A 26,690-nucleotide genomic window follows, 5' to 3' on the forward strand; every position below is an offset into this window, starting at 1 on the left:
TCCAACAGAGACAGAAAACTGTCAGTGTCCATAGGAGAACTGGGATTTGTGCAGATGAGTCAGTATGAGGTGGCCACTGATCCTTAGCTATTTGGGGTAGGGGATTGTTTGCTCTTCACTAGTGAAGGGCACACAGCAATTGACAGACATGTGAGGTCTCAGCTGAGTGACACTTCTCTGCTTTCTGCCCAAAGGAAGACCCCACTATGCGATGCCAGGCCGTGCAGTTGCTGGGGGAGTTGGCTCGGTCTACAAAAGTAAACAAAAGAGGAGCATTTTCCAATATTGTGGAGAAAAGTCTTTTATATTTACTGTACCAGCTTCAAGACAAGGACATAACCATTGTAGAGGTGAGGACAGAGACATACACAGAAGAGACATATGTTTCAGCAAGTGTTTAGCCTTCCACCAAGGGGTGACAAAGGCTGAAGGGATGTATGGCACATCAAATCTGTCTACATGTGTTCAACCATCACCAATGTTTCATCCCCTCACTTAGAGATTGGGTTCCCCAGCTATTGAGATGCACAGTGAAAGAAGGGATATGATATGAAGACGTTTCCCAAAGGAGATTGTGTTTTATTTCCTCACCGCACAAAGCTAGGGTTAATAGTTCAGCTATGCGTCCGTGTGAAAAGCACTCTGGCCTTTACAAAGAATCCCTCTCTAAGCCTCAGTATACTGTATATTCTTGTAAAAAGCATTAACCCTACGTTATTATAATTATAATCGTTTATTTGTGTAGCCCCGGTGTCCTCTGGCTCCAAGAGACCCCCTCTCTAGTCAGCCGAGCGGTCGCGGGTCCCGCCGGAGTCAGCGACGGGCCCGCCTGCTGCTTGCAATGGTGGGGGCCAGTGCAGGGAGCGCTCGGCATCCCTGGAGCCCCGGCGGCGCACCCGGCTAGCGGGGGCCGCCATTGCAAGTACTCGCGCATGTGCAGTGATCGCGCATGTGCAGAAGGCTCACAGGAGCCAGGACGAGTTGCGCATGCGCAAGGAGAGCACGAGGAGAGCCCGCGAAACCCTAGCCTACCAGGGAAGGCTCAACGCAGGGACTACGAGTCCCATGAGCCTCTGAGCACCCCACGTGATGCCAGGGAGCCAATAGGGCTTAGGATCTCCCTGCAGAGAGGTTTTTAGATACATTTCGTGCGCTGAGCCCACGCTAGTTCAGTTGGAGCTGGGAGCTAGAAGGGGAAGGAAGGGTGTAGGGAGCAAGTGGCTCCTGCACCAGGTAAGGTTCCCCAGGTCCCAGACAGGCCCCAACTCCCCACTAGGTTAGGGGGTAATTAATAAGGGACGGCCCCAGGTTAGGGACCCTGCCCTTAGGTTCGTGTGTGTGTGTGTCTTGTCAGTGTCACGGCTGTCAGTGCTGTGAGTGCTGACAAGAGGGCATCGTGTGTGTGTGCAGCATGTTCACTGCAGGCACCAAGCAGGTTGCAGTGCGTTGCTGCAGGTGTTGAGTATTAGGTAGAAGTTAGTCAGAGGGGACCCGGGTGGTACGGGAGAGGTAGTGTGGTTGCTGGGGGGTCAGTGACCCACCTGCATAGGACAGGCTACCCTGTAGGCCCCTATGAGTTTCCCCTGAAGTCACTTAAGGTTGCTGTGCTGTCGGGATGGCCTATAGTAGCAGCGAACATCACCTTCACTATTAGTGTTAGTTAGGGACTCCGCAGATGCTGTGCGTCCGTCCAGAGGGTTGGGCGCCGATCATCGTCGTTGCTGCCGAGGCCATCCGGGTGGGATCGCCCCGGATGGTAGTTCCTGTGTTCACCCGTCATCGGATCCTTTGCGAAGCTCCTTTGCAGGCCCGAGCACTGCAGGTAACTCTTATCAACAAGTGCACCAACAATTCTATGTGTTTACGGGACTAGTGACTGCGCAGTCACCCATATCTCTCCCTCAAAGGGTGCGGAACATATTGCGTGGGGTTCTTGGACACGGGGTGGGATCACCCGGTGTAGGTGGGAGCATCCTGTGAGACGCATTAGTTAGTGTCTCCTCTAGAGAGGAACACCTGTTGATCTGTTGATTTATGATAAGTACATGCTATGCAGTAAAACCAGATCTGTTTTACCACTGTTTGCTGAGTGATATATATATTGTCCTGCGAGGAACCACTCCCCCTCTGGTGGGAGCCATCGCAGGTGGAGGCGCTGCACCGAGTACAGGGTTACTCATATATACATACCGCAGGTTCCCCGTGGCGGAAGCTCAGCTCTCCTGGGAGCCTAACAGGTAAAGCACCACACCTGGTAACAGTAGGTTCTCCGCACTCACACTATATCTGCGATTGGGTGGGGGGGAATACCCGTTACATTTGTAAAAAGCCAACATATTCTGCACGCAGTACAATGGGGTACAGAGATATGCATATTTTATAGCCAGAATGATGTACCAAATACGGACAAACATCCGCTAAATCAAATACAGAAGGTAATGAGTGGTCTTCTCCTGAGAGCTTGCAGTCTTCATCGTTCCTTTGGCATAACTTCTTTTCTTTGTAGTCAGTGTCTCCAGCTAGTACCTAAATCCTGTAATTGGCATCAGGGAAGGGCAGTTAAGAGATACATTTTGTTTCGCTGGAGATTTACTTCCATTCTATCGTGCTAACCTTTCTGTTGTCCCATATGGTCTGGCCTCATACTGAACATGAACCCTTTCTGTGCAGGAATGTAACACACCAGGTCATACTCAGTCTCTATTATGGGGGTTCCACAGACCAAAGAATGACATACATCCCACCCCCTCAATTCTAAAGATGTAGACCCATGTTTAATACAGTAACTGGTGATATTACATGCTGCCATATACTGTAATGAAACTTGTGTATTCCTAATACTTTTCTGCTTATACTGTACCTAGTGTAAAGTTTTTCTTTCAAAGAGAATGGGGTCTCAAAATAAGATCATTGCCCAAATATTTTCTAACCAACTCAAATGATCAATAGAGAGAACAGGACTATTGTTTGAAGGGCAGCAAGGTAGGCAGCAGTGCGATAGCTACCGCCTGAGATGACTGGGCACATCCTGGGGGCCCTAGCTCAGGGGTGGGGGGGCGTTCCGAAGGGAGTCGTTACACCACTGGTAGGCAGGGCACAGTTCAGGCATAGTAATGTTCTGCACATGTTAATGTTTAGATTCTGTGTCTTTGAGGTGATGAGCGGATGTGACAGGAACATGACTAGTGTTTGGTTGTATTTTTCAGACAGCTGCATCAACGCTGCACAGCTGCCTTCCCTTTGTGGGGTGTGACAAAACCAGGATGGTGATGGAGAGTGAGGGAAATGACCTCTGTCAGCAGGAAACCTATCCGGCCAGGGTAAGTGAGCCGCTGAAATAAGGGAAGATCTACAGATATGGGAGGATAACGGATACACTGTGTGTGTGTGTGTGTGTGTGTGTGTGTGTGTGTGTGTGTGTGTGTGTGTGTGTGTGTGTGTGTATCAGGTAGTAATAAATTGTGCACTCAAAAGTGAAAACTAACTGTTATAATGAGATCCACTATAATGTATGTCTGTGCTAAATATCTATCTATCTATCTATCTATCTATCTATCTATCTATCTATCTATCTATCTATCTATCTATCTATCTATATATAGTGGTATTACCATATTGGAGTCCAGCAAATAGGAGACAGCACACCAGGAATGATTTTCAAATGGTAGTTTGTATTGAAGAAAAATACAGGCACCTCAGCCAACGTTTCGGTCTGCGGAGAGCACAGCCCTGAGGAAGGTCACTTTGAGATATATATATATCTCAAAAACAAATATTCAATACCGTCTGTGGCTAACGAAAGGCTTTTATTTGTGCGCGCTTTCGAGGCACACTGATCTCTTCTTCGAGCGATGTTACAATGGATAAAGCAAGAGGTTTTACTTTAATTTGTAACATCGCCGAAGATGAGATCAGTGTCTCTCGAAAGCTCGCACAAATAAAAGCATTTCATTAGCCACAGAACGGTATTGAGTATTTGTTTTTGATTATTAAGCTCGGCTAACACGGTACCGATACCTCTACATATATATATATATATATATATATATATATATATATATATGTATAACCAGTATAACCAACCTCACACTGATGAGACCCATTGAGTTTGAAACGGCTGTCTGGAGGTGAGTTTACTGGCTATGCACCTTAACCCAGGCTGTGCTCAAAAGCTGTGATATGGAGCAAGCATTACCTTACAGGGGACCATGTCATATGGTTTTGAAGCAAAAGGTGGCACTGTGTGCTCATTTGCATGTCCTTTCCCAGAATCCCTTGCTGCTGTGGAAGCACTGTGTGCTGGGTGATAATGGTGAAAGGCAGGATTGCAGACCTGTCTAAGACTTAACTATATAAATATATATATACATATATATATTGTATGTCTGCGCTAAATATCTATGATTTATGGGATTATATATATATATATATACAGATGAACCCCGTTATAGCGTGACCCGTTATAACGCGAAATCGGTCATAACGCGGTTTTCACTGTTTTCACTCTAACTGCACACACTCTCACTGCTCACTGCACACTGCTCACTGCTCACAGCACACTGCTCACAGCACACTGCACACACTCTCACTGCACACACTCACTGCACACTGCACACACTCTTACTGCACACTGCTCACAGCACACTGCACACACTCCCAGCACACACTCTCACTGCACACACTCTCACTGCACACACTCTCACTGCACACTACAGACACTCTCACTGCACACTGCACACTGCACACACTCTCACTGCACACTGCACACTGCACACACTCTCACTGCACGCACTCTCACTGCACGCACTCTCACTGCACGCACTCTCACTGCACGCACTCTCACTGCACACACTCACTGCACACACACTCACTGCACACTCTGCACACTTCACACACTCTCACTGCACACTGCACACACCACACTGCACATACTCCCAGCACTCACTGCACACTGCACACACTCTCACTGCACTCTGCACACACTCTCACTACACACACTCTCACTGCACGCACTCTCACTGCATGCACTCTCACTGCACACACTCTCACTGCACACACTCTCACTGCACACACTCTCACTGCACACACTCTCACTGCACACACTCTCACTGCACACACACTCACTGCACACACACTCACTGCACACACACTCACTGCACACACTGCACACTGCACACACTCCCAGCACACTGCTCACAGCACACACTCTCACTGCACACTCTCACAGCACACTCTCACAACACACAGCACACAGCGCACACAGCACACACAGCACACAGCACTCACAGCACACTCTCACAGCACACAGCACTCACAGCACACTCTCACAGCACACTCACAGCACACAGCACTCACAGCACACTCTCATAGCACACAGCACTCACAGCACACAGCTAGGGGGAGGGGGTCCATGCTTCTGAATGGGACCCCACCAGATTAATCCTTCGGTTCCACGTTGACATTAAGTCTTATTATTTTTGTACACACACATTGGTATTGTGCTCATTATCTAACTATAGTATGACTGTTTTTGGTTGGGATTTTCAGGTACCAACAGTACTGCGCTGCCTTTTTCCTTTTTCTGCCGTACTATCTGACATACTATCGGAGGTTTCAGTGACAAACCTTGTGAGAATGAATCAAGGATACCTGATAGATATCACTGGATCCCTGGTAAATAAGCATCAGGGACATGTGGTTGCATGGGGAGGTGGTCAACATGGGGTTAAGTGGAAGAGCTCTTTATTGAGGTATCACTGAGCAGAGGGAGACAGGGGAATGTAAAAGGATCTGCCACAGGACGCAGAATGTGTGAGGAGGGATAGGAATATACAAGGATTATGCCTCATTGGTGGATGCATGCGATGGCTCAGGATCGTACAAGAGATGCTGCTCATAAGAGGGTAGTTAGAATCTGACAAGAAACCTGCGCTGGAAAGGCAGAGTGTTGCTGTAAATAACAGTCAGGGTCATACACAGGATCTACTCATGGGACGGCAGAGTGTGAATGGAAGCTGAAGAACATGCAAGAAATCTGATTGGAGGCAGTAGGCTGAGTGAGAGAGTAGGGCCACAGTCACAAGGGGCTCTTCTCTGGAGAGATGGGCCTGGAATATACAAGGGGTTTAGCTTGATGGGACAAAAGCACATCATTCTCTCTGACTGGATGGAGCAGACATGGTTGTAGTCACAGGTTCTACTGAGCAAGGACAGATATATTATGTAAGAGAAGAAGAGCAGACGGTTGGGGAAGTTGGGCACTTACATATTATTGTTCTTAAGGGAAACAGCTGCCATAAAATGATATGATAGTGTGGTACAATATAAACTAGAGTCAGATTAGGATTTATTAATTGCCACTCGCATGGCATTGGATATATTAGCAGCCAGCACATTATCATCTATGTCCATGTGGATATCCAGAATAAATGAAGGTGTTTTTTGGATGTGTTTTCAGATAACAGAACGCCCGCACTTGATCTCCCAGCTTCTGCGAGAGGCGACCTCCCATCTGGGTAAAGAACCCTTCCAAACCCAAGCTGTCAACCTGATCGGTGAGAAACCATTATACAGTATGAGAGGGGGGAACTGTGGGTGAGCAAGGAGGGGAGGACAGAAAGCTATTAGACCACAGGAGGAGGGTGGAGGTATTGATTGGTGGTGTAAGGGAGTTATTGGGGCATGAGTGAGAGCAATACTAGAACAGCTATTGTAATGAGTTTTACAATGATGCAGCTCAAATGGTCTAATAATGAGTTTGGGATGCTGAAAATTGAGCTCTGAGTTTGATAGTGGGTATTAGAGCAGATAAAAAAATGTGTTACAGTATAAGAGAGAGAGATAGAGATACCGGGGAACCTACAGAGAAAGGTACTGGGTACTAGCAGCTGTAAGAGAGCATGAATGGATCACACTGCAAGAGGGGATTGTAGAGTGAAAAGAAAAGCTTTAAGGATAGGATGTCTCTGTATAGCAGGGGATCTCAACTTCAGTCCTCAAAACCCCTCAACAAGTCAGCTTTTATGGATATCACAGTCAAAGACTGGGCCACTGATTGAGCCACCTGTGGTGCAGCAAGGACTGATTGAGCCACGTGTGCTGAAGCTGGAATATCCATAACACCTGACCTGTTGGGGGGTCTTGAGGGCTGAAGTTGAGAACCCCTGCTATAAAGAAAGCAGCTCTGGTGCTGAGGGAAGGGTGAAAGTGTTATTTGGCAGACATGGGAACTCTCTGGTCTATCAGCATGGACCATAGCATGTCTGTGAAACTCTCTCTACAGATAACATAATGCATGTGTGCTATGAGGATGATTACAGTCTGATAGACTTGGAAGATATGTGGGAGGTAAGTGAAAGGCGGACATTGCAGGCCTAATCCTGTGACTTCTGCAATTCTATGAATGTACAGATATGTTCACAATGCTGCCTTGTCTTTGGCTTTTTTTCTTACAATCCCCAAGACCTTATTATTAACCATTAGAAACCTTTAATATCATTATCTATCCCTTCCCACTTATTTATAATTTCCCATACATACTGTATGTATTATTAGAATGTAATGTTTGCATGGCGTTTTCAATATCCCAAATGTGACTCTTTTGAGCCCTTAGATTTGCGCAGCTTTGCATATGGCAGATTAACTCATGGTTTCACCCTCTCTTTGCAGCTGTATTCATCGGCATGTATAGCTCCAGCCCACGAATGCGCTGTGAGGCAGAAAAGCTGGTAAAGAGTCTACTTGCCGTTGCCATGCCGGGGACTGATCCAGTGTCGGCTGATGGGAGACATTGAAGGACAAGGAGTGGGATGGAAAGGGACAAAAAATGGCAATAAATATGTAAATAATCTAAATGCATCAGTCGTATATTCATTTTACCATCTACATAAAGGGGGAGAGGAGGGGGAGAACGTGACGAGTGTGTGTTTGTACCAATGAGAGAAGAAAAGGGGATGGTGTGATTGGGTCTTATTGAGGAGGTGGTGTAGTGGAGTAAGTGCAAATGGCAAAAAAAAGTGGTTAAAGTGTACAGCAAATAAAAATTCCCTTTGTGGGTATATTTGCATGTCTCAGATTGGTCTGCAACCCTGTCTTTCCCCATTATCTCTGTAGCCCCTTTCCCCCGTGTCTGGGAAGGAATAACCAGTACTTCTATTACCTGTTGGCTACCAGGAGACCTGAACCTCCGCCACTGGGAGCCTGGGGTGATATCTCGTTCGTCTCGGTGCAGCACCTCCATCTGTGAGGGATCCCAACGTGGTGGAGTAGACCACCTCACAGGAACAATACCAGTAATACACACACTCGGGTATATAATAACAACCTTCACTGAACACACAAGAAACAGTACCCTGTACCACACAGTATAATATGCCCAACCTAGTACCACCAGTGAGTGTCCCCACAGTATATAGGGTGTGTGTCACCAATAAACTGATGTACTTTTCCCCCAATGTCAGGGCCCACCCAAAAGTGTAGGAGATAGCGTTATCCGGTGTAATGTTGGTGCACTTGTTGAGGTACCTGCCCGGGGATCCAGCACCCAGGTACTGAATATTTACAAAGGGGATCCGTCTGATCCAATGTTATCGTCGTCAGCGATGGTGTCCACCTCCACGTGTGGTGAACTCCCGCTGGATGGTATCACCATAAAGAGTCTCTTATAATGAAGGTTGTCTGGTCCCAGACCACAGGCCGCAATCACCGCGTGGCATCTCACCGGTGCTATACATTGACTATGAGCAGCTTCTGGAGAAGGGTCCCTAGCTATGGGCTTTCCCTGTAGCAGCCACAACCGGTAATGAGATGCAAATGAGGACACCCTTTACACTCTTTACCCTTGTCACTCTTTATATTAGCAAATCCACCAGAACTTCACTCCCTTGCTGTGGTCCTGGCGGAATGTGACGCTGCATTGTCATGGCAATGCACAGGCACACGCACGCACACTGCCTCCCTCAAATATTGCCGATCTAAGCTATATTCTCGTCAGTCTTGTGGGAAATCCGCCCTGGGCCATTTAGTGCTTATTTATTGGAGGAATATCGGAGAATCGTAACATTTCAGATTGCCTCGGAACCTTCATCAGGTGGAAGAGAAGATACTGTCGCTATCCTGAATAAATGTGTCATTATCGCATTACGTGTGAGAGTGGACAGGAGAAGACTGGGAGTGAAGGGATGCAGCAGAGGACACGGGCAGAGGAAGAGATTTAGTTTCTGTACCAAACGCATGAAGAAAGATGGTCACAGCTTTGAGAATAACCTGAAAATTACTAACGGGTCGGCTTAAACCGGGAATGGACATTATGTTACCGTTATGTTACCGGAGATAATGTATGGTCTCCACCAAGCTAATTATATGCAAAAATAACTGTCATAATTTAGCTCATCAGCATAGGATTCCGTAACGCGCAGCTAACCACAAACGAGGCGCGACCGCGGGGCTGAGGTAGGGAATTGTATAGAACGCCAACCACAACCGCGAGGGCACGTCTTGAGTGTAGGATAGTCATGCAGGCCGGATCAGGGTAACAGAAGACAGCGTAAATGAGGTACTTGCCGGATCTTGGAGTATAGAGCAGCGGATCGTTGGGGTACGTAGCCAGGGTCAGGGTTGCAGAGCGTAGAGTAGTCGTGGAGCCAAGCCAGGGTCAGTGCAGTAGAGAGCAGCGTCATCGTGGTTCCAAAGCCAGGGTCAGTGCAGGAGAGGGTAGAGTAGTCATCCAAAGCCAAGGTCAGTGCAGGAGAGTATCACAGAGTAATAAGCAGGCAGGGTCAGACAGCAGGGTTAAGGCAGACAAGAACTAGGTGATGAGTGCAGCATCACACAAACAGAGGCTATGCTCAGCAATGACTGGGAGCTCTGAGAACATATTGTACCTCCCACCAATGGGAGGCAACCAGGAAGCAGGAGTGTGGTACAGGATAGGCTCCCATATCATGCAGGTGTGTCCTATTATACAGCCAATAGCTACCGCGTCTGAATGTGTGTGTGCACTGCTCGCAACCCACGCAACACGTAGGCGACCCGATCGCGCGCCGTCATCGCGCACCAGAACACCCACGCCAACACGAGGGCGGAGACCAGAGGCGGGACCCGCGGAGAAAGAGGCAAAGAAAGAGGCGGAGCGAAGAGCGCAACCGCGCCATCAGGACGGGGGCAAAGACATGGGGTGGGATCCACGAAGGTAGAGGCTGAGCGAGGGGCATAACAGCGATGCATAGTGGTGATGCCAGGATGGGGGCGGGACTGAGTGGCGGAGACCGCAGACCACCGGGGAGACCGTGTGCCACGCGTCAAGATAGGAGGGGCAAAAGGGCGCCCCATGCCTAGAGACCGAAGGGCACTGCGTAGAACCTGCACGCCGCACTTTAGTACCACCGCCAGGTTGTCCTCGAGTGCCATGGTAGTCCAATGGGCGATAGAGGGTTAAAAGGTCAGGAGCAGCAGAACAGCGAATCCTCAGATTCATGTGCCGTTACCAATGCGTTAACTTTACATTTTAGTTGTGTTAACGTATATAACGTACCACTTTGTAAATCGGTCCCTGAAATAGGGCTTTCGTCAGCGTGAAGAGAGGAGACATAACATAATGTTATTTCCTCGATTTTACCTCAACAGAGTTTAATGAATAAGGGATGATATGAAAATGCCTCATCTGCATATTATTTGTGTAACCCTGTTAAGAAATGGGGCTATATTTCTATCCTCCTGGTATAATCCCTGGTAAGGGCATGTTGCCAGGAGTTATCATGGGTTTCCCCCACATCAAGCATTTGCCCTGAGTGGTGGAGGTAGGTCACCTGACCCTGTGTCAAAGCAAGAGAGGTGCCTGCTGATATCATAAAAGAGCAGTGCACTTCCTATTTAGTCTGCTGTTAGTTAGGGAGAAGGAGAGACAGTGTATAGTGAGTTACAGTTGGAGGAGGAGAGTGATCAGCTCATGAGTAGAGCTGATCCAACCATAGTGTAGGGAGGATGACCAGTACCTCTCACCCTGCTTAGGGGGTGAGGGAAGAGTTAGCCCCACTCTGGATGCCCTTGATCCAGAGTGGTGGCAGGGAAAGACCATCCTGAGGGAGAACAGTCAGAGTGGACTGTGCATCCTGTACCTGTCTGCTGCTGCTGTGAATAAAGACTGCTGCTTTTAAAGAAAGAGAACGCTGTGTGAGACTGGAATCTCTCATACCTGTGTGGGAACTCTCTGGTAAGGATTCCACCCGGCATTCCTGGGGCTTACTAAAGATGGAGTCGCTGCACCACAAACTCTATGAAACCAACCTCCTCCCTCCTCTCCTCTCACCAACTACCCCCTTCTCTCACCCCACTATCCCTTTCTCTCTCCCCCCCATCACTTCCCTTTAATACCTTATGATGTCCCCAATTCTTTCCTCCTCTCTCTCTCTCTCCTTCTAAGTGACTGGCGATGTTACAGAAAGAGATAACTCCTGGTTTTGAACCAGTTTCACCTGCTGCAAAGGCAGAGTTTTTACCACTAAACTATTCCGTGAAGCCCTAAGGCCGCATCCATAGCAGGGGAAGCCGCGCTGAGCCGTGCGGACGCTCCGCACTGAAGCCCTGCATCCTCAATGAGGATGTATTTAGAGGGGGCTCCCGCGAGTGTCCGCAGGCATGCTGATGCGGCAGCAATTTTATCCGACAACAAAACTGTTTCCAGACCACGCTGAGGACGTCACGTGAAATGTCCATGATAAGCTCTGGAAAGAGATCGCGCAGCTAGTGAACACATCACGTAAGTATTTAAATTTGTGTGATTATTGGTTTTTATTGGCCTGCATCAACACATTCCCCCCCCTACTGCGTAAACATGTGTAATGGGTTTTCTGACTTGGCCTGACCCACCCAATCTCATATTGGCCCCTGTGGTCTAACCAGTCCCCATTACAGTGTGATGTCTGGTGGTGCACCTGTTGGCAACAGGACTCCTGAGACTCCCGCATGATGGTGTGTGGGGATTTGCCAACCCAGACAGGCAGCTGAGGTAGTGTACTTGAGTCCTACCTATATCCAGTGCAGCGCCTCCACCTCATCAGGATCCCAGCGTGAGCTTGTGGATGGTCCTGGTGAGGAACTCCTCTGTGGTGCTTCTCTCTGTACAATGACTTCACACTTGCACACGAGAGTGTCTTTGATCAGATGCATCTTAATTGGTACGGTGGGCCAGCTGCCCCTCACAGTGGGTATTCTTAGCCTCCCATGTTCACCGCACTTCCCTTTGAAAGGTATGTCTTCCCTTAATTGGTGGATTCCCTATCTCCCCTTAGGGAGATAGTCCCTGTGCCAGGTCCCTGGTCACAGTCTTATAAGCTGTCTCCTCCCAAGCCTGCACTCAGACTTGCTCCTTGTATCATAGCTCTTACATAACCTTCCAACAGCTTCTGAACTCCTCTAACAATTAACTTTTGAACAGTGCTGTGCCTTATGTATCCTCTGGGGGCTGACACAACTCTGACATCACTAATCATGGATTCAGAGCATGTGACCACTCCCATCCATACATAGGGCACCTCACCAGGGGGTGAGGGCAAACCTCCATGATCACTGCTGGCATGCCCATAACTTACCAGGCCTTACTGTCAGCAGGAGAGATGACTGCAGCCATTTTACAGCATGGTTACACATGTGTAATAGCATCCCCCCCTACAGAGTACCCATGTGCCTGTACTTATGTATTTCCACCCCCCCTACAGCATATACTGTACATGTGTATTTGCACCCCCCCTACAGCATACCTATGTGCCTGTACTTATGTATTCCCCCCCAACACTGTATACATGTGTATTTACATCCCCCTACAGCGTACCCATGTGCCTGTACTTATGTATTTCCCCTCCCTACAGCGTATACATGTGTATTTGCATACCCCCCTACAGCGTACCCATGTGCCTGTACTTATGTATTCCCCCCCCACCTCCCTACAGCGTACCCATGTGCCTTTACTTATGTATTTCCCCTCCCTACAGCGTATACATGTGTATTTGCATACCCCCCCTACAGCGTACCCATGTGCCTGTACTTATGTATTCCCCCCTCCTACAGCGTATACATGTATATTTGCACCCCCCCTACAGCGTACCCATGTGCCTGTACTTATGTATTTCCCCCCCACCTCCCTACAGCGTACCCATGTGCTTGTTGTCCATAGTATTCATAGTATAACAAATGCATGTTTAATAGATGTATTATATATGAAAATTCATGGCATGTTTTTTTATTTCTTTTTTGTAGCAGCAATTGCAAAAGGGAAGTGGAAAAACCTTTGTGACGGGTTCCGGCGGGAACTGAAGAAGTTGAACCCACCACGTTCAGGGGACCCTGGACCAAGCAGCGGTGAAGGAACATCGACTTGGCCATATTTTGAGCTAATGAGTTTTCTAAAAGAGCAAATGCTGCCGGCGCAAACTGTATCAAACTTGGAAGACCCCGGAAGCCAAGAAGAACCCTTCCTGGAGTTGTCTTTCGTGGACAATGATCCGTGTACAGAGCCTGTTGCTTCTGTATCAACACAGGAACCTACTGCCAAGAAACAGCGGCCCAACACCGATTTGAAGAGAAAAATGGTCCAAATAGAGGAAAACAAATTTGGACTGATGCAAGCAATGATGCAGAGGACCAATGAAGAATTGGAAATTTTTAAGAGCTTTGTCCCCTATGTTATGCAATTGGACAAATTGTCAAAGCTTTGGCTGCGACAAAAAATACAAGAACTTGTATTTGATGCGGTGGCCGAATTTGAATCGAATAAGTAGAACTATATTTGTTGTGCTACGCCTTAAGTAATGTTCAATGTTACATGTTCAATTATAAAAAGTTCTGTTAAAATTAAAGTTACAAAAATAGCATTTTTGCAATGTTCAATAAATATTTATATTGTTCATTTTACTTTTTCGAGTGTTTTTCTTGACCATTTATGGAATATTATTATACTAATGTTAAAAAAAAACATTAAAAAAAACAAAAGGTTATGACCAACACACATATTTAATGACTCTCTCACACGCACCCAGACTCACTGACTGATTCACTAGCACACTGACTCACTGGCTCACTCACAGTGGGCGAAAGACACTCACTGGCACACTGACTGACTCAGTGGGTGAAAGACACTCACTGGCACACTGACTCACTGACTGACTCAGTGGGCAAAAGACACTCACTCGCACACTGACTCACTGACTGACTCTGTGGGCGAAAGACACTCAGTCGCACACTGAGTCACTCACAGTGGGCGGAAGACACTCACTGGCACACTGACTCACTGATTGACTCAGTGGGCGAAAGACACTCACTCGCACACTGACTCACTGACCGAATGCATTTTGCATTTCAAATGTGTTTATTGATATTTTTTGTCCTAAGAACACCGTCAATAACCAAATTGTGTCCCCAACATGGGTCCAAAGGTAAAAAAATTTACGTGAACAATGCACGTCTTCGCGCACACAACAATAATTGTGTTATTACAATTAATAACCATGTACAAAAAAATAAACTTTATTAACGTTACATGTTTTATACTTTGGTGAACAATGTTTTACATATCATTTTGCCATGGCACAGCTCCCTTCGCATTGAAATATTCTCTGAATGAATCACGAATGCATTTTGCAATTTTTCCAGATGCACTGTTAATTATTTATTTCTTTATTTCTGCGGAGTGAAGTAGGAAGTACAGCTGTACGATCAATCATTACAGCATCATTTGTGCCTTCCAAATCGATAACCACATTATGTAGTGTAGCCATGTGTAAAATTGATGTACATATCTCCTTCATACTGGCAGTAATCCTGGTAAGTATGCAGGGTTGCCAGTAATAATCATGGAGGTTTGCCCTCAAACCCTGGTGAAGTGTCATATGTAGCAAGGGAAGTGATAACATGCTCTGTGTCCGCTGTTAGTGACACAGAGATGGGTCTGTTTCTGAGCCTATATAAGACACAGAACTGCCAAAAGTTAGGTTGATGATGAGGATGATGATTAGTGTTCAGTTTACGTTTTAGTGGTGTTAACAAGGAGTGTCTGTAGCAGTTCAAGGCTGTCAGAGTCAAGTGCAAGCTGACTTCACACTGTGTCCAGGGACTTGGCACAGATGGTGATCTCCCTTATGGGAGAGGTAAACCAACTTTATTGAGAAAGGAGGAACCTTCTGAAGGGGGGTACCTCAACAAGATAAGCGGCTAAGCACGACCACTATGAGGGGCAGTCTGTCTAGAAAGATGCCAATAAAGATGTTATGGTTCACAAGATCCCTTCTGTGTGAGTGTGGAATCATTCAGCAGGAGGAGGCACCCAGAAGGAGTTCCCCATCAGATACATCCACCTGCGGCCAGGGAGATCCTGATGGGGTGGAGGCGCTGCATCGAATGTGAGTAGGAGTCAAAGCACACTACCTCAGATGCCTGTCATGGTGATATTCCCCATACCAACCAAGCGGGAGACTCAGGAGTCCTGTAAGCCAGCAGGTGCACCACACATACACATCCATGTAAGTGGGGGATTTTCTTACACATGGGTCAGGATCAGAAGGGCCCAGGGAAAACACTGTTACAATTGGAGGCGCTGCTGAGATCTGTATCAACAGGACAGGCTTTTGCTAGGCATACTAGGAAACAGGGAGAGTGTATGCTGCCAGTCAGTGCCGTGGATGTGGGACGGAGCCTAGGGGTAGCCAGACTATGGTAATATACTTGTCTAGGGCGACCTAGGATCCTGAGAGGAGTACAGTGGATCTGGAGCCAGGGCTATAGCTGTCCTAGTCACCTTGAGGCAGCTAGTCGTAGGATGCCTGGGGGGATAGCCTGGTTAACATGGGTCAGGAATTCTGGAGAGGATCTGCATTAGTGATAGCCAACAGTAGGTTGACGCCTTAGTACTGCATGGGAGAAGTCAGAGTACTCTAGTCAGGACACTTACCGCAGAGCACATACTGGAGGAAGGTGGACACAGCATACACTGAGAGAGTTAGCCTAGCCTGAGGTAGTGCAACATGAGTCAGACGTACATTAGATACTTGTAGGTGGTGCACCACGGCATTCTTTATTGCATCGAAATGACAGCTGCCCTGCAGAGAGGAGCACCATGTGTGATAATAGAAATTACAGAATAAAGATGGCGACCGCAAGAGAAGTTCCGTGCGGTGCGGACAGTCCAAGATGGCGGCCAGCGCCTGATGGAGCGAGCGCACGTGGTGTGTATGCCACAGAGGAGAGAGCTGCAGAAGGGACTTTTGCCAGCATGTTATGGAGTGGCGCCAAGGCGGTGGCCGTGCCATTTTTGTCCTGCCTAGGATCCCGGAGTGCTACCCTGGAGGACAGTGTTGAGGACATTGTTGTCATGTGCGGTGTGGAGGAAGAACCTGATTGCCAGACGGTGATCCCTATACAAAGATCTACCTCAGTTGCTATTGTGAATGACCGTGCAAACCAAGATGGTGGTTCGCGTGGGCCGAGTGAAGAGAATTCTGCAAATGCTGCTATTACAGAAAGTTGGCCGGGATTGGCGCCAAAAGGAGAACCCCACCCTGCTGGGGGGTATGACGTGAAAGCTGTGGCCGCGCCCTCCTGGACTGTGACAGGCTCAGAACCAGTGCTGGGTCACCCAGTGAATCTGTGGGACCCTCCCCTAATATCTACCAGGGGGAGGGGTCTTTACCTTTGCCAAATGAGAGCGGAGCTAGCTGAGGGAGGAGTTAAAGGAACGACCCCTGCCCTTCAGTTGCGAGGAGCTGGTGAACAGACAAGACCACTGTGCAAAGTGGCCCCTGTAACCAGTACTACAGAGAAAGACATGGACATTTCAGCCCACCCCTACTCCTTGCCAGGAGGCTTCCTGGTGATGAAGGCAGGTGATGCCGAGACCATACGATGCCTGTGCATGAAGTGCCGATTGCCGGGTGGAGAAGCCAGTACCACGGCCAGGTGTCCCCAATGTGGCATCTACTATCTGTGGGCCGTGCTGCCCTTTGTGCCGGGGTATAACGCGGAGGCAGACGGAGAGACAGCCAAGCTGACGGCTGAAGCCTCACCCCAAGTGAAGATAGAGGAAGCTGATCCTGGAGGTTGGGGATCGCTCTTGATGATCGCGACTGAGCCTAAAGGAACAGGGGCCTGCAACCGCAGTGAGAACCTGGAACCTCGCTGTCGGTCCCCTGCGGGAGTGCCACTACCTGAGTCGGAGTCTGCATCTTCGGACGAAGAACAAGCAAGCCCTACATCGGTGGTGATGCACCTACCAGCGGACCACTACCGCAGTGCTGTAAAAGAACCAAGCCTTATCTTCCAAGCAGTGGAGCTGAGTCTTGAGGTGCCGAGATCACCTGTGCGGAGGCAACCGGAGCGGAGGAGTCCCACGGCCGTGGTGACTTGCAGCGAGGAAGGCGGAGAAGACACCATCCCGAGCCGACGGAGCGGTGAGACACACCCTTCCCCTCCACAGGCGCCGGTGGTGGCGACAGCGAAGGAAGGCCTAGCCCAGGCCCAAGCGGAACGGAGGGAAGAACCTTCACTTCTGGTGGTGGATGTCGTTGTGGAGGAAGAGGTTCCGGTGGGGAGCCCAACCCAAGGTGGCGGCGGTGAGTCCTGCGAGATCGATGATGTCACGTTCGGCGGACACTGCGGAACCGGATGGAAGATGGCCGTGCCCTCGTGACCACTGTGCTGTACTCGATAGGCTGAAGCAGCAAAGAGCAAGAGATGGCAGGCCCTGCGGAAGCCTGGGAACCAGGAGACGGGTGAGCCCAAACCCCAACCCGATGGTATTGGCCGAGGTAGTGAGAAGCTGCGAGAAGCTGCGGGTCGTGTACCACATCGGCCTCTAGCCTTTCCCTATCCCGCATCTCACACTCCATTCTTCTCCTCACTTTTAAAGCTTTACACTCTTCTGCCCCTTCTTACATCTCAGCCCTAATTTCTCGTTATGCACCATCCAGACTCTTGCGTTCTTCACAAGGATGTCTTCTTTCTACCCTCTTTGTATCTAAAGCCCTCTCCCGCCTTAAACCTTTTTCACTGACTGCCCCACACCTCTGTACCCGACTAGCACCCTCTCTATCCACCTTTAAGACCCACCTTAAGACACACTTGCTTAAAGAAGCATATGAATAGCACTGTGGATATTCTGAACACATGATACATAAAGCTTGGCCCCCTGCAGATGCACTTACCAGAACTCCCTCCTACTGTCTCTGTACGTTCTACCTACCTACCAATTAGACTATAAGCTCCTCGGGGCAGGGACTCCTCATCCTTAATGTTACTTTTATGTCTAAAGCACTTATTCCCATGATCTGTTATTTATATTATCTGTTATTTATTTGATTACCACATGTATTACTACTGTGAAGCGCTATGTACATTAATGGCGCTATATAAATAAAGACATACAATACAATACAATAAAGATTGTGATGTTGTTATGTGTTGCAGTGCTACCTGAAGGAAGGTTCCGCAGATGTAGATCCCAGCCGGGGCGTTGGGTTCCACCAGGGGGAGAATATAGCCATGTTTAAAATTGGTGTACATATCTCCTTCATACTGGCAGTAATCCTGGTAAGTATGCAGGGTTGCCAGTAACAATCATGGAGGTTTGCCCTCAAACCCTGGTGAAGTTTTTTATATGTAGCAAGGTAAGGGACAATATGCTCTGTGTCCACTGTTAGCATTAGTAGTACTAGTGGTACAGTAGTATAGCCACACATTTAACAATACGTTTAGCATTTGGCACAGAAGTTTCTATCGCTTTCAATAGTATTCGCCATTTCGCAGACATTATACCAAATGCGAACTCTACACACCGTCTGGCCCTCGACAGTCTGTTAATCCTTTCCTACAATACGGCTTCATGAGGTATTTCAGCAATGGGTAGGCCTTATCCGCTAGTAGGACATGAGGTAATTTTTTTCTGGAACTGGATAGCAAAGGTTTCGCATCAGGAAGCACCAATTTATTTTGTTCTATTAACTTATAGAGTGATGATGCTCTAAACACCCTGCAATCACTTTGTTTGCCATACGCTCCCACATCGATTGCTAGAAACCGACATTTAGCGTCAGCAACAGCTTGTAAAACAATGGAGTGAAAATGTTTGTAGTTATTAAACACTGAGCCTGATTTTGTGGGGTGTTTTATTCTAATATGTTTGCCATCTATAGAGCCCACACAATTAGGACAATTCCATTTGAACTTTAATTCCTTTGCAACATTTTCAAGCAAGTCAACAGTTGGAAATGGCATATGCTCTGTTTGCAATGCATTGTATATTAAGTTACATGTTTCGTGTACGATTGATGCAACGGTGCTTTTTCCCATGTTGAACGAAAAAGACAAGGAACGGAAGGATGCTCCAGTCGACAGAAATCTGTAAAATATACATAAAAATAATACAAGAGTTAGTACAGAATGTTACAATCCATTGCATTTTATTGTATGTATATATACACACACACACACACACACACACACACACACACACACACACACACACACACACACACACACACACACACACACACACACACACACACACACACACACACACACACACACACACACACACACACACACACACACTACTGTATGTATATTATACATATATATATCAAAAGTCCTATACACTGACTGGGTGCAGGGTCCGGAGCACACCCCACAAGCAGACTGGGAGCTTAGGACACTGATATCCCCCACAATATGTTTTCCCGCCTCGCGCCGTGACATTGACAACAGCGCCATGATGTTCACGTCGACGCTTCGACCACAGCTGACCCTGTTGCTCCGCCTCCGTCTCCGCGCACGCTGGCTTGCCTGCAAGTCCATGAAATCGCACAGGCTTCAGCAGGCGAGCCTCAGCGTCAGCGCGGCTCAGCACTGCTCCCCCCTCTATGGACACAGCCTAATGTGAGAGCAGTGCTGCTTAATAGAGATGGATAAACCATTCCAAACCGCTCCCCAATCACCAACATCCGCCTGTTGATTGGACACTAAAAAATCCATGTGGATCCAGCTAAATCCCCCATTGGATATAATCCGAACAGATTTTGAAGAATCTGATCCGTGGATTCCACAATCCGTGCCGGGAGTGTTTAAAATCCAGACACGGATTCATCCGTGGAGAGAGAAAGATATCCCGCCCCCTAACCCCCTGCAGATTAATCCGCATCTGGATTTTTAACAATCTGGCCACGAATTTTCGGATTGCTCAAGAAAAATGAAATTCCAAAACCACGAATTGGCCTTTTTGATATTAGTCCACGGAAATCCACAGACCAAAGGAACCCGCCGATCCGAGTCACGTCCAAATCCACGGAAAGAAAAATCGCCCAACTCGGCCGCTAAAGCTATAATATATGCCTGATAAATATACCTATTTTATAACACAGAAATGCTTGGAAACGTTTTTATACATAATTCTAATTGAATGTTCTTTTTATTATCTTGCCGTATTCCAGCAAGTCTCTCTCGCACCTTTTCGTCTCACTTTTTGTAATGCAGATGAATATTTGGGAACGCTGATGATGATTTTGCGAGCGGCGAATGTCCAATATTTATATCAGTTTCGTGTACTTGTGCAAAAGTTTCTCAAATCTCATTCTACTACAGACAATTCATTTCTAATAATAAAAATAGATTTATTACAATAGAAAAAGGTCTCTGTATGCTGCACTCTCCGTTATATTAAATGTAATGATTGGATACTTCATATTTTACCTTTATTTAGTATGTATTAAAATATTTGAAATTATTAATAAAACACAAAAATATAAGTGAAAGTTATAAAAAAAAGTGAATAGCACAAATAAAATTGTGATGAATTAAGGAATAGTAGTATACCTGTATTTGTTTTCAATACCATTTATTCTCTTTGCTGATTCCTGGTGCACCTTTTTGTACTCTCTCTTAATTGTAATATTTTTGTTGTTATAAAGCGGGCCAGCCCAATTGGGCGGCCCAGTCGGTGACAGGGGGCGCGGCCTCCCCGAACCGGGTTGGCCGCAGGAGCGGGCAGGGGAAGGTCAGGGGAGGGGCCTGAGTGGGAAAAACATGTGGCCAGGAACAAGGATCGGTCACTTGTTCCTGGCTCGCAACAGATTAGGAGACCTGTACTCCTCCTCCTCCTTCTCAATGTAAGTGCTCCCCACTTTTTTCCTACTTATGTCTCAGTCAGCATGGGCCAAGGGGGAGACGGAATTTCATATTGGGTAGGTGACGGATATACTGTATACGGGGATATATGTATATGGGGGTAGGCGTTTATAGGTATGAAACCAGGATCCCTCCGGTCCCCCTGACTCCCGGAGCCTTTCCCCCTTACGTGTGTGCTGCTGCTGCAGGGGTGAGCGTGTTCCCGGGGGCTCCCGTTGGCAGCTCCGGCAGGACTCCGCCATGTTTAATGCGTCCGCGCACACGCGATGGTTTGCACATGTGCAGAAGCGACGCAGCGGCCATTACAGTGTTTGCGAAATGGCAACAGAGACTTCCTGTAGCGCAGGGGCTTTCCAAGTTTGCACAGGCGCAATAGATAGTAGTTGAGTGCAGCGGCGGCCAAAATAGCGTTGCACATGCGCAATAGAGAACACGCACGCGGCCCCCATAACAAGGAGCTCTCCAAGGGACTACATCTCCCAGCAGCCGCAGGGGCTTGAGCACAGGTGACTCATTACAGCCAATAGGGCTCTAGGATTACCTGCAGTAGGGAATAGATACATTGTTGTGTGCTGAGTCAGTTAGGATTTGAAGCTGGGAGTGAGACAGGGGAGGTTGTGTGTGGCAGGGGTCAGGGACCCAGTGCACTAGGCCCATAATCCCCTAGGCCCCCAGCTAGGCCCAAGTCATTGAAAGGTTGGAGCTGCTGCAGGGACATGCCCTAGATAGGGAACGGATCCCCTTAGCAGTCAGGTGTATTCCAGTATAGTCAGGGACACAGCTGTGTGCACCGTGGCCTGGCAATTTTGGTCTGGGAACAGACCTCCTCAGAGACTGTCTTCATGGTGGGATCGTCCGGTGGGACACCATCCCACGTGGAGGCAGATTCATCGCGGGATCGGCGGATCCTTTGCGATGAGATCAGCGGGTATCGTAACTAAGTGCACCAACAGAGTACATACACATTGTGGGCAGCACTTATTTATAAAACAAATTACATCACGTGACACACCCCGTTGCCATGACAACGAGAAACTGCCGTCAGGCGGTAACATGTTGCTATGACAATGCGGCATCACGTGATGCCTCGACGCCATAATACGCCCCGTTGTCATTTCAACTTGATGCCGCGTGACGTCACGGAGCGTCTCGTTGTTATGGCAATGTGCTTTATGTGACGTCGCGCAGCCATGTTGATAGAATTTTGAGGGGAGGATACAGCCACACACAGGCACACAGACAGTGACACAGTGACAGTGACACACACACAGACAGTGAGACACACACACAGTGACAGTGACACACACACACACATACTGTGACACACGCACACAGTGACACACACACACACAGTGACAGTGACACACACACACACACACAGACAATGAGACACACACACATACATTGAGACACACACAGTGACAGTAACAGTGACACGCACACACAGTTACTCACACACACAGTGACAGTGATACAGTGACAGTGACACACACACAGTGACACACACATAGTGACGGTGACACACGCACACTGTGACACACAGCGACACACAGCGACACACACAGACAGCAACACACACACAGACACTGACACAGACACACAGACAGTGACACACACACACACTCACACAGACAGTGACACACACACACACACACACACACACACACACACACACACACACACACACACACACACACACACACACACACACACACACACACACAGACAGTGACACAAACACACACACACAAACAGACAGTGACACACACACAGACAGGGACACACACACACACAGACAGTGACACACACACAGACAGTGACACACACACACAGATATGACACACACACACACACACACACACATACAGTGACACAAACAGACAGTGACACACACACAGGCAGTGACACACACACACACACAGACAGTGACACACACACAGACAGTGACACACACACACACACACACACACACACACACACACACACACACACACACACAGACAGTGACACACACACACATACAGACTGTGCCACACACACACAGACTGTGACACACACACACACACACACACACACACACACACACACACACACACACACACACACACACACACACACACACACACACACACACATACACACACAGAAAGTGACACACACACACAGACAGTGACACACACACACACACACACACACACACACACACACACACACACACACACACACACACACACACACACACACACACACACACACACACACACACAGACAGTGACACAAACACACACACACACACACACACACACACAGACAGTGACACACACACACAGACAGTGACACACACAGACAGTGACACACAGACAGTGACACACACACAGACAGTGACACACACACACACAGACATGACACACACACATACAGTGACACACACAGACAGTGACACACACACACACAGTGACAGTGACACACACACACAGTGACAGTGACACACACACAGGCAGTGACACACACACACACACACACACACACACACACACACACACACACACACACACACACACACACACACACACACACACACACACACACACACACACACACACACACACACACACACACAGACAGTGACACACACACAGGCAGTGACACACACACACACAGACAGTGACACACACACACACACACACACACACAGACTGTGCCACACACACACAGACTGTGCCACACACACACACACACACACACACACACACACACACACACACACACACACACACACACACACACACACACACACACACACACACACACACACACACACACACAGTGACACACACAGTGACACACACACAGAAAGTGACACACACACACAGACAGTGACACACACACACAAACACAGACAGTGACACAAACACACACAGACAGTGAACCGCACGCACACACACACAATGACACACACATACAAAGTGACACACACAGACAGTGACACATAGTGACACACACAGTGACATACACACAGTGACACACATACAATAAGCCCATCTCTGCAAACACACACATAAAAATAAGGCCTCTCCACGTGGAGGCAGATTCATCGCGGGATCGGCGGATCCTTTGCGATGAGATCAGCGGGTATCGTAACTAAGTGCACCAACAGAGTACATACACATTGTGGGCAGCACTTATTTATAAAACAAATTACATCACGTGACACACCCCGTTGCCATGACAACGAGAAACTGCCGTCAGGCGGTAACATGTTGCTATGACAATGCGGCATCACGTGATGCCTCGACGCCATAATACGCCCCGTTGTCATTTCAACTTGATGCCGCGTGACGTCACGGAGCGTCTCGTTGTTATGGCAATGTGCTTTATGTGACGTCGCGCAGCCATGTTGATAGAATTTTGAGGGGAGGATACAGCCACACACAGGCACACAGACAGTGACACAGTGACAGTGACACACACACAGACAGTGAGACACACACACAGTGACAGTGACACACACACACACATACTGTGACACACACACACAGTGACACACACACACACAGTGACAGTGACACACACACACACACACACACAGACAATGAGACACACACACATACATTGAGACACACACAGTGACAGTAACAGTGACACGCACACACAGTTACTCACACACACAGTGACAGTGATACAGTGACAGTGACACACACACAGTGACACACACATAGTGACGGTGACACACGCACACTGTGACACACAGCGACACACAGCGACACACACAGACAGCAACACACACACAGACACTGACACAGACACACAGACAGTGACACACACACACACTCACACAGACAGTGACACACACACACACACACACACACACACACACACACACACACACACACACACACACACACACACACACACACACACACACACACACACACAGACAGTGACACAAACACACACACACAAACAGACAGTGACACACACACACAGACAGGGACACACACACACACAGACAGTGACACACACACAGACAGTGACACACACACACAGATATGACACACACACACACACACACACACATACAGTGACACAAACAGACAGTGACACACACACAGGCAGTGACACACACACACACACAGACAGTGACACACACACAGACAGTGACACACACACACACACACACACACACACACACACAGACAGTGACACACACACACATACAGACTGTGCCACACACACACAGACTGTGACACACACACACACACACACACACACACACACACACACACACACACACACACACACACACACACACACACACACACACACACACACACAGACAGTGACACAAACACACACACACACACACACACACACACAGACAGTGACACACACACACAGACAGTGACACACACAGACAGTGACACACAGACAGTGACACACACACAGACAGTGACACACACACACACAGACATGACACACACACATACAGTGACACACACAGACAGTGACACACACACACACAGTGACAGTGACACACACACACAGTGACAGTGACACACACACAGGCAGTGACACACACACACACACACACACACACACACACACACACACACACACACACACACACACACACACACACACACACACACACACACACACACACACACACACACACACACACAGACAGTGACACACACACAGGCAGTGACACACACACACACAGACAGTGACACACACACACACACACACACACACACAGACTGTGCCACACACACACAGACTGTGCCACACACACACACACACACACACACACACACACACACACACACACACACACACACACACACACACACACACACACACACACACACACACACAGTGACACACACAGTGACACACACACAGAAAGTGACACACACACACAGACAGTGACACACACACACAAACACAGACAGTGACACAAACACACACAGACAGTGAACCGCACGCACACACACACAATGACACACACATACAAAGTGACACACACAGACAGTGACACATAGTGACACACACAGTGACATACACACAGTGACACACATACAATAAGCCCATCTCTGCAAACACACACATAAAAATAAGGCCTCTCCCCCCCTTGGGGTGGGTAAGGTGCCTGGGAGGGGGTATAAGGTGGCATGTGGGTTACCTGGGGCCCGTGGATGAGCTGCTGGAGCAGCATAGGTAGACTGTGCAGATGAGGCTGGCAGGCCCGCGGAACCTAAAGGGAGGGGCGGAGCCTAAGGAAGGGGAGGCCCGGCATTAGTGGAAGAGAGAAGGGAGCGGGGAAATGCTGAGGGAAGGGGAGGCCCGGCTTGCAGCACCTCGTCAAAACTGAGCCCCCCCCCGCATCCTCCAATCGCCACTGGCATTCTCCTGCTATCTCTGTGCCCCCCCCCCCCTGCTTGTGAGGACAGTCAGCATCCTCCGCTCCACCCAGCCACAAAAGCCAGAACCCCAAGTAAAAACCAGGACAATTTGAGAACTAATTGGAA

The 26,690-nt window shown here is 48.3% G+C and overlaps 1 protein-coding gene and 1 long non-coding RNA gene across 9 annotated transcripts in view; one reads left to right on the plus strand and one right to left on the minus strand.

Annotated features, from left to right (window-relative positions):
• Positions 1–7,825, plus strand: part of LOC142467500 (uncharacterized) — a 31,985-nt gene extending 24,160 nt beyond the window's left edge. For 6 of the 8 annotated variants that reach the window (XM_075573269.1, XM_075573268.1, XM_075573270.1 and 3 more), the window contains 6 exons: positions 195–350; positions 3,207–3,320; positions 5,548–5,673; positions 6,458–6,554; positions 7,283–7,347; positions 7,669–7,824. In XM_075573269.1, the coding sequence (XP_075429384.1) occupies positions 195–350; positions 3,207–3,320; positions 5,548–5,673; positions 6,458–6,554; positions 7,283–7,347; positions 7,669–7,731 (621 nt within the window). In that variant the 3' untranslated portion in view covers positions 7,732–7,824. Of the gene's footprint in view, positions 1–194; positions 351–3,206; positions 3,321–5,547; positions 5,674–6,457; positions 6,555–7,282; positions 7,348–7,668 lie in introns of those variants that run through there. The other 2 variants (XM_075573273.1, XR_012788407.1) reach the window with 2 other exon arrangements.
• Positions 2,301–21,603, minus strand: LOC142467502 (uncharacterized). Its single transcript, XR_012788409.1, has 3 exons — positions 21,329–21,603; positions 19,290–19,378; positions 2,301–2,533 (listed from the first exon to the last, which is right to left on the minus strand). It is a non-coding gene; the product is annotated as an uncharacterized LOC142467502 (long non-coding RNA).
• Positions 21,604–26,690: the final 5,087 nt, after the last annotated feature.

Source organism: Ascaphus truei, chromosome 16 (genome assembly GCF_040206685.1).
Source record: "Ascaphus truei isolate aAscTru1 chromosome 16, aAscTru1.hap1, whole genome shotgun sequence".
In the NCBI taxonomy this organism is placed as follows: domain Eukaryota; kingdom Metazoa; phylum Chordata; class Amphibia; order Anura; family Ascaphidae; genus Ascaphus; species Ascaphus truei.